Below are 9,851 nucleotides of genomic sequence, written 5' to 3' on the forward strand. Positions count from 1 at the left end.
CCCGATTGCTGACCATCAGAGACCGGTGATAAGCCGCAGGCGGATAACTGGTGATTGATAATCCACCGACATTAACTGCTGGTTGTCTCTTAACAGGGACTACTGATCGCTCAAAATAAGTGACTGGTGATCACCCCCGTCAGCACCCTCTCATCACTTGTTATCAGTGAGCATTGATCATCCACCATCAGTCACCGGTGATCGTCCATCAGAAGCCGAAACTTCTACACCTACAGCTTAGTGAGTCCGTCTCCACCTTCGCAGGGTGAGGAACGCACTTCCATTGCAATCTACGCACGTCAGGTTCGCAATTCTACCTATCCGTGTACCCATTGTTCTTCCACACTGTCAGATCCCGTGACTTTTACGTGTTAAAAAGCGCATAAATGTATGAATACCCATAATAATGGGGCAGCCTGTCCATTGTTAAATGGTGCTAGATTCCCTGACTTTCAGGAACGATTTAGGCAATACAATTCAATGAGATAAATTCCCATAGGTCTTTTTACATAACTCATGTCCATGTGATAAATAAGGCGGACACCGTTTTACGTTATCGCGCTAGCATATACCTATATTTGGGTGGTTAGTATTGTACGACATTTCCGTCTACGTACGAGTTAATAAGTTTACCTGTGGCGTGACCAATGCCACTGCTTTGCAGGCGAGGCGATGCCCCTGGTTGAAAAGCGCAGCCTGCAGAGGGACGCCGCTGGGACGGCACCCGAGCAGCGGCGCTACCAAGTGAAAATTGTCGGCGGCAGACGTGTGGTGGTGTGGCAGAACGGGTGAGTGCATCTAATAGGCACTGTGGACAGGCCTCCACGGAAACGGCATGGATCTGACAGTTGGTAACTGCCCCGTCTATTGCAGCTGAACTGTGTTTCGTTTTATTTCGTTTAGGCTTCCTAGAAAAAGGCCAAGGAACAGTCATTCTGAAATTTGTTTATCTCTGTGGCGCGATCGCACTGAAGATCAGAACTGCCAGTGCCGTCTAAAACGTTACGCTGAAGTAAATAGGTACATATATCTCATCATGAATGGTAATTATAAGGAAACTTTTAATTGCATACCTAATGTGCGTTGTGCTCTATTATACATTCGGTATCAAAATGACTTTCGGATCCCGCCGAATGGGAAAGAAAAAAGAACGTTAAACGTCTGAAAATATATACGTGTACTTGAACTGAAACGCATTTTCCAGTGGCAAGGTAACTTGCCCATACCTTCTAAATACAATTCTCGTGATCTTATTGCCCGTTTACAATTTATTCTGTAAGTACTTTTCCGGTTCGAGTGAAACGGCTTACATAAACTAACCTACGTCTGGTCAAGCGAAACCATTGGTGTCATTTTATAGGCCTTGTGTGGCCCCAGTGCTACCAATGACTTAAATGTTTTATTATTTTCCTTATGGTGGTGCATGGTAAGAATTACTTTGGTATCACAAAATTAAACATTGATGATTGAAGTCCTACCAACAAATTCCAGAAAGTTAGGCCCGCAACCGAAAACATTTGACACCTGCATTAGGTACGTTTCGCTGAAATCACTTCACCGGCTTGGGAGCCGTTGGCACCCGCCTGAACTCAAAGTGCTTCTACGCGATGGTGCCTTTTGCCCGTATGAAACATACAGTATTATCAGCTTTAGTTCCGCTACCTTCCTACCTAACAATGTCCCGCACAGACGGAACCTATAGACTTAAAGGTAGTGTGCCAGCTTTCCTGGACCGTATGGAGTTAATGGCCCAGATAAGGAGAACCGGATTTTTAGAACTTATCCATACCTTCAAAACTCATGGAAACGTCTTAAATTCTTCAAATTTTGAGTACCCCAGTGCGAAATTCGCCCCGACGGGTTGTCGGTCGTACCCCAACCACATTTCACACCACTATGAACAATAAATGCACACACTGAAATCGCTATTACCGATATGCTCATCCAATCAAGTTTCGATAAACCCGTTCATCATCATCTCCTGCGGTTTCGAACACGCCTGTTAGGTGGTGCGGTAGACCGCGCCCAAAGCCAGGGCCCCGGTAACGTGAGGTAGCCGAGTCGGGGCAGCGTGCGCTGACCCAAGCCGGGGCCGCGCGTCCTCCCGGTGTCATGTGATAGCCCGGGGCTGCCCGCGGGGATGCGGTAGACCGCGCCCAAAGCTGCGGCCCCGGCTTGGGTCAGCGCACGCTGCCCCGACTCGGCTACCTCACGTTACCGGGGCCCTGGCTTTGGGCGCGGCTTCTGCTCATACTTTGTGGTGCGGTGGTGGTGCGTCGGGCCGCGCGCTCTGACTTCGGCCAAGAAAAATGCGTCAGCTGATCATTGTCATTTCTGCCACTTGCGTGTGGTGAAATGGGGTCATAACTTAAGAGACGGCTTTTTCATATCAATTATTTTACATAAAATCATATTTCAAACCATAAATAATGTTCGACAGCCAAATAAAAGAAACAATACCAATACAGGCTTACAGTTTAAGGCTCGACATTGTGTTGTCTACGATTAGACAGCTGATAACTCATTCCCGTACGTCGTAACTCTATAATGACCTTTGCTTATTGTCACATGTGCGCCGCATTCGCGATTGTTGCCGACGCCTGTTTGCAGGTCAGCCCACTACAGTTGTTATACATATCGAAAAACCGATAAACTTTTAGGCGAAAAAGGCACTATTCCAGGCCCATTTTTGATTTTCTTTGCGATATTAGGTAAAAACAGAAGCTTCTTATCCTAGGAAAAATAAAATGGGAAATCTTTCAAAGGTGGCACACTACCTTTAACAGAAGGAAAACTTTCTGATATTTCAAAACGGTTTTATTTGACGGGATATTTACAGAGCAAAATTCTAATGGTAAAAAGAAAACTCATCTTGGTGGACTTTTGCACGTTGATGCCCCTTTCCGTATGAAGCCGTATTGGTTCTAACGAAACTTAGACGCTAACCCATCTAACTAATTCCTCATACCGCCGACCTTAGTTCACATTTCATTCAGCTATGCCGTAAGCTGTCACATCCGATGCTGACCTTTGTTTGACCCTGCCCTCGGCCGGTACCTGCTGACGTAGTTTGACAGCTGCTCGCAGCAGGTGGTGTTCGGATCATTGCCTGGTCTGTCTGTAACCTGGCAACGATCGACTGTCCTGTCCCACCGATCACCCTGGACAAACCTGCATTCACCGGCGACCATTCGAATTCCTGCAAACAAACAACAGCCGTAGGCGGGCAAATACATTCACGTTTAGGCATAAAGGCGCAACACTCATCAGTATCCATCACCTTCACGACATAACATTTGTCATTGCAGTCCTAGTTGGGGCATTGGGCAGTGTTGCGCTGAGGTACTAAGGCGAGGCACGGCGTTCTGCGCGCACATTACCTACGGCGGTGACGGCGTATACGTACGAAAGTTCGAGGTCATTACAGACGCTCGGGTAATATTTGCCGACGTGCAGTTATGTCATGAAACAGACTGATGGTCAACGATGAAGATCGATCGTCGGCTTGTGCAGGGTCGATGGACAGGTGTGGACGTTGCCGGCGCAACCTGTGTCCGATATTAGCTAATCCTGACAAAAACTGTCATCACTGGTGTCAGTGTTCGTGAAAACAAACCGACTGTGATGCCGCTTGCACGTGCCCTGTCACCGCAGAGACAACGGACTGCAGCAGGCGTACCGGCCGCCGCCGAGCCGATCAGCCGACCCGCTCCGGAGCCAGGTGCGGGTGGAGCAGAACCCGACCATCAGAGTGACGCCTAGCGGCGGCGGCGCGAACTCGCAGTACCGTCCCCCGCCGCCGGCGGAGAGTCCGCAGCGGGTGCCGGCGGAGCGGCTGGTGACCGGAGCTGGGGGCGCCACCGCCGGCCGGCCGCAGGTCACACCGGGCAGCCCGCCGCAGGCACAGGGCGCCGGGCAGAGTATCGTGGGCGCCCGCCAGCCGGAGGTCACCTACTCCCGATCAGCGCCGCGCCGCACCTCGGTAGGCGAACGGCCGCAGCGGTCCTTCAATAGTTGCCTGTGACCCATTTCCGACTGCATTTTGATGAGGAGCCAATGAGCCATTTGTCACCGCTTAACGGCTTCAGGGTAGCGCTAAGTTGATTGTGGTTTTAAACTGGACCATTTGAAGTCGATTCTTTTCACGCAAGGGAACGAAGGTTCCCGGCCCGGTGGGGGACTACGGAGCCATATGCAATGAGACTTACTTTTAATTATTGGTGTGTTATCCAATATCCATTACTAATTAGCGTAATAAAAAGATGTGATTTGTGCCAAATAAACGCCTAGACCGCAATTATCGCTGCTCAGGATCATTGTGAGTCCGTCTGCGCCCAGCGATGCTCTTTGCATGTTTTCAGGATGTAACGAACGGGGCTATGAATGCCAGCTTCTCGGTGCTGCCTCCTATCACCCCAACAAGCTCCAGTAAACAGCTCAAGAAGCTGGGCGAGCTCCAGGAAATCACTCTCAAGTAAGCTAAACATGTGACCGCCGGACATCACAACTGAATTCGTACACAATTGTGAAATGATTATGCTACGATAGTCGATAGGTATTTTTTTATCTACCGACACGTTTCAAGAAATGTGATAGGTAGAATGACACCATAGGAGAACCACCCATTTGTACGCCACCCCGGTACACTGCTAGTTGGCCACGGCTTGGCGGACGGTTTCAGAAACGAGCTGTACCGTAGCTCCGAGCTGCTTCACGAGAGGCGGGTGCAGCGAATTCTGAACGAGCTGCGGACTCTGGACCGAGACCGGGACGGTGTGCTGACACCGAGTCACGTCCGGCACACCCTGCACAAACAGCAGGTACGGAGTACGGACCACACCGGGACCGGATCCATACGTAACGACACCGGCCCGGCACCACAGGGGACCATACAGGGACCACAGGGGACCGCACAAGGACCGGGACTGGGACGGCGTGCTGACACCGAGTCACGTCCGGCGCACCCTGCACAAACACCAGGTATGGACCACACTGGGAGTGGGACCACACCAGGACCACACTGGGACCACACAGGGACGGGGATCGGGAGGCGTGCTGACACCGAGTCACGTCCGACACACCCTGCACAAACACCAGGTACGGAGCACACCCACCGGGACCACAGCGAGCCACACCGGAACCGGACCGGATTGGACCGGACCACACAAGACCCATCTTGGGCCGGGCCATAATAGACCGGTTAAAACCATTCTGGAGTTAATAGTCGTGTGCAAGCGATAATGCCCGTATTAGAGAGCGACGAATGATAATATGAAGGAACGATAAGCATTCACGCAATAGATTAAAAGAGGCAGTCAGGCAGCCTGCCTATTTCTCGCCTGTCAAGTCAAGGGGGTCACATGACCTCCGACCTCCGATGTCGCCTTCTTCAGTTGACGCTGACTCCGGAGGCGGAGGACAGTCTGGTGACAAAGTTCTCCGAGTCGTCGGAGGCCGTCCGCTACGAGAAGTTGATCCAGTATCTGAGCTCAGTGCGGCTGGAGGCGAGCAGGACGGTGCCGCCTCAGAGACAGTCGCCGCCGAAAGCTCAGGTAGCCGCCTCAGGGGAGAGACAAGTATTCAGTATAATTTGGGGAGGCCGATAGCCATACAAGTGCGCTTACGTATACTGGGTCCATCCAAGTGATCGGTAATTGATGACTTGTCATTGGTACGCTAGCTGAGGGACATCATTGGCAATTCTCTAGCGAACTTTTCCTCTGCACTCTATGTCTTTTTGTGGTATTATGCGTCACTGATGTTCGGTGGTTCTTGCTTCGCCAATGAAATTAATTTAATCAAATAATTTACCATAAAAAATAACCCCGCGTTTGTCTGTAGGCGCCGGCTCCGCGGCTCGGCCGTGCGTTCACCGAGCGGGACGATGCCCGGCTCAAGGAGGACCTGGCCGCCTACCTGAAACCTCGACCCCTGGACCTGGACCAGCTCAGCAGGACCTTCTACGACCTGGACCGCGACAGGAACGGCTTCCTGTCCACACAACAGGTGAGGTGTGTTCTGACCCTCTCACCAGGATATATAAGTAATGAATACCTAATGCGCCAAATAAATTATATGCTCGCGAACGCTTATTAACTTAAAATAATTTAATCGTATATAGGGGCAAACCGTCTGAAGCACCTCAGGTAGAGCACCATATTTTCATTCTTTCCGAATAAGTCGGTTGTTATTCTTACCCTCCGGCTCCATCGGAAGCAGAGACGTTTTAAGCGAAATACTTACTAAGGTAGAATGATGAGAACGATTATATTCACGTTTTACTTTTATATGGTAAAAGTGGCTAAAAGTGGTCTTGATAATGTGTCGCCTCGGTCACTGAGATTTAAGAATTAACAAAACGTCACAAAGGGTTTTGAGCACAGTTTTGAGAGACGTTATGACTATTATAAGAGATAAGATAAGAGGAGAGTTAAGAGAGATAAGAGATAAGAGACCTTACTCTTATGTTAGCCAAAAGATATAAAAATTCAAAACGACATAAAAATTCAAAAAGACAAAATACAGCTTCGGCCCTGCCTCAGTATTTTGTATTTTGTCGTTTTGATTTTTTTTTATATCGTTTGGTTAATATGAGAGTAAGGTTAATATATCTTATTATATAGTAAAAACGTCACAAAACTGGATAGGCGGAACTGAGCTGAGTGTATCCGAAGGTTGGGACTTTTCAATTAGAACAATCACTATTCTTTATGTATCCCCTATAGGTAGAGACGGGTCTGCACCGCTGCGGGCTGGAGGACATGCCACAGGAGCTGCTGGCCAGGCTGTGCACGGCCACAGACAAACAGGGTAACGGCCTGTGTGACATCGACAAGCTAACGGCGTACCTGGGCAGGGCCTCACCGGGCGCCAGCCGGGCCAGCGGTACTATTCAGGGTCAGTGGTGAGACGGAAAACATCAGGAATCTCAGTCGCCTCAAATGCGCCTAAACTTTCTACGTGCATTGTGCAGTGCGCACTTAGTCTGTGCATAGACTTTGCATTCTACGTGCATAAACTTAATAGCTTAAAAGGTATAAGGAAACGTTAATTAGTTTTTAATTATGCATTGCACAAATAAAGAAACGTCTAAATTGACATTTTAGTCATAATTTCAGGCATCGGGAACAACCACCGTCCGAGACGGCCAAAGGAACCGCCTCCGGTGATCGCCAACTCCAGTTACCGGCCACCCCAGCCCGCCTACCAGCCGCGGCTGGCCGACCAGGTTTGAAGAAAAAGGAGAGAATCGTATTTAGATACAGTGTATGGGCACTTCATGTATGAAGCTTTTTTACGTGCAATGTGCAGCGCGCATGTCCGAATGCTCGTCGTACCTAGCGCTCGGTTTGCCTGTAAATAGACTGCGCCGGCCGCCGCCATGTAATGCGGCACAGTCTACCTACAGGCGTTCGGCGGTATTGCGGCACAGCCTACCCACCAGCCTACTGGAGCCGGCGCGCAGACTGCTCACTTGTTTCGGCAGTCTTTACGGAGCCAAAAAAAGAAGCATTCACTCTCCTATATTTAAATGTGGAATCATTTTAAGCCACATTAATCCCAGCTTGGATATTTGTTGTGGTACTTTAGAACATTAATCAAATTTAGTATTTAAATCGTGTCGTAAGGAGCATATTTTAGCCACGGTTTAGGTACGCGACAAAATAACGGGCTTACTGTCTGTCTTACGCACTTTTCCGGAAATCTAACGTCTATAATTTTCAGTATTTATTCAATCCGCTCTCACTCATGCTTAGTCCGCTGTTATGGTGTGTGTCTCTCTGTTAGCGATGTTGAGCCGTTCCCAAACTACCCCATTCCACCGACACTGCTTCAGGAGCCGGAAGGCGTTCCGGAGGACTCAGCTCGGCCGGAGAGTGCCGGGGCGATACCGTACGACACTGCCTACCCGCCGTCACCGCCGACCCCCGAGTTTGACCGCGACCAGTGGATGGCAGATTATCAGCACTTGGTCACCACACTGAGCCTCAGCGGCGCAGAGGACGGAGGTGAGCGGCCGGCCGAGCGTAGCAGGTTCCGCCAATCGGGAAAAAACGACACTGTTCGGGTCTGTTAGTGAAGGTTATGTGATAGAACACGCGTCATGATTGATAACCGGTACAGTTTTCGACTTCTGAGGACGTACAAATCACGCTTGATTGAGCAGTACCTATTGTATATATATAACGCCCCTCTTCCCCATTGGCGTCTGCTGGGGTCTGAGAGTGATAAATCGCTACAACAACGTCAATCATTAAAAAAATTGTTTATTTTCTACCGTCCCTCCGGCAGGGTACCTGGCTCCTGACGAGGTGGGACGGATCACGGAGAGCTACAACACCATCTACAACCTCGGCATCCCCATCGACCTGGTGAACCGCGCCCTGGGGCAGTCCGCCGAGCCCATCTACGGCATGGTCCAGCTCGCCACCTACACAGACGTGCTGATGAACCTGTTCCTCAACTCGGTGTAGCGCTGCATAGGCTTGTGTTACCCACACTGGATTGGCTTAACTGCGATAAAGGGTTGCTGAGAGATGCATTGAGATGTTGACAGTCGATACAGCATTGACAGGGTATGATTTGTGCCTTGCGATTTGCAGAACACAGTGGATGAATAGGTACCTAACATAATTGTCAGCCAATTTACATATGCGTACGAGTTTCGATATTTAGCATTTGGTCGCAAGTTTGTTATCAACTGGGTGCGTTTTGACTGACCAAAAAACAGAAGACAATTTGTTTGTGGTCTGAATCGCGCTTTCTCTGCATGCATATCCATAATCTCAACATATTCGCGTCAAGCGTATAATTTTGTGCTGGTTATTCGGCAAAAATATAACACGGTAAAAATGATTAATGAACATGGATGCGTTTGAAGCTGTCACTGGGTTCTGATTGGCCGAATGACGTATTAGCACTGCAGAACCTGGCCCAGACCCGTTGGCACTGGCTCCGGCGGACCACGACGTTTAATAAAAAAAAGGTCCCGCTCAACATGGCTCCAAGACCTTTTTGAGAGGATATTTGCGAGAAGATAATGCAGATCTTAGAAACGGAATCCACCCGACCGGGTCCCTGTGTCTAGGTATTTTTTGTTTAGGGCCGGGACCCTTTCGACCGGGCTCTTGTGTCTAGACCTTTCTTAGAGTCATCGGGGCCCGCGCCCTTTGAGTAGGCATTTCTAGAACTCGTCTCGTTCAACTGGCCCCCTTGTCTAGCCATTTCTTAGGACTGGGACCCTTCTGGATGTGTCCCTGGTGTTAGTGGACATTTCTATTTTGGGCCCGTCTGTCTATTTCTTGACCTGAGCCATAACCCTCGGTAGTTAATAGTTATACAATAGATAGATAGTCATAGACAGAATCATAGACCTATCACCTAAGTTTACAGAGGTCATTGTCTGAGCAAACTATGCCTAATTTGGTTTTGTAGCAACGACTCATTGAGAGCTGTCAAGCGCCTGTTTGCGCGATGTACGTCATTTCATCTCTCACGGCATTGGAGTCGATGCCGATGGCAATTTTGGCCACTCACCTTTGCAAAGTTTGCCCCCGAGACTTCCACTAGGACGGAGCCTAAAAATTGCGCTTCTGATCAGTCCTACCGTTATTTATGCATTTGAATGCTCAGAACTAAGCAAGAGCGCAATTGTCTAAGAAAACTGTCATTGCGAAAATAATGGTCAGGCCCGGTTAGGCCAAGGCGATGAATACCGGTTAGGCAATGTTCCGATTTGGGAAACCGAGAACAAGTTAGGAATAGGATGCTCTCGATGCTGGGTGGGCGGTAGCTTATGATGCCAGTGTTAAATGGAATAAGTATGATCATTGGTGCGTTTGAAATAATTG

At 49.3% G+C, this 9,851-nt stretch overlaps 1 protein-coding gene across 1 annotated transcript; it reads left to right on the forward strand.

The window, feature by feature from the left end:
• Window positions 1-667: 667 nt before the first annotated feature.
• Window positions 668-8,994, forward strand: LOC122379941. Its single transcript, XM_043362618.1, has 10 exons — window positions 668-788; window positions 3,655-3,982; window positions 4,362-4,474; window positions 4,682-4,820; window positions 5,394-5,552; window positions 5,842-6,006; window positions 6,726-6,897; window positions 7,119-7,228; window positions 7,838-8,009; window positions 8,293-8,994. Exons 1-10 carry the CDS (start codon window positions 673-675, stop codon window positions 8,472-8,474), a joined length of 1,656 nt encoding a protein of 551 aa, XP_043218553.1. The 5' UTR covers window positions 668-672; the 3' UTR covers window positions 8,475-8,994.
• Window positions 8,995-9,851: the final 857 nt, after the last annotated feature.

This window comes from Amphibalanus amphitrite, unplaced genomic scaffold (assembly GCF_019059575.1).
Source record: "Amphibalanus amphitrite isolate SeventyFive unplaced genomic scaffold, NRLGWU_Aamphi_draft 000087F_arrow, whole genome shotgun sequence".
Classification (NCBI taxonomy): Eukaryota; Metazoa; Arthropoda; class Thecostraca; order Balanomorpha; family Balanidae; genus Amphibalanus; species Amphibalanus amphitrite.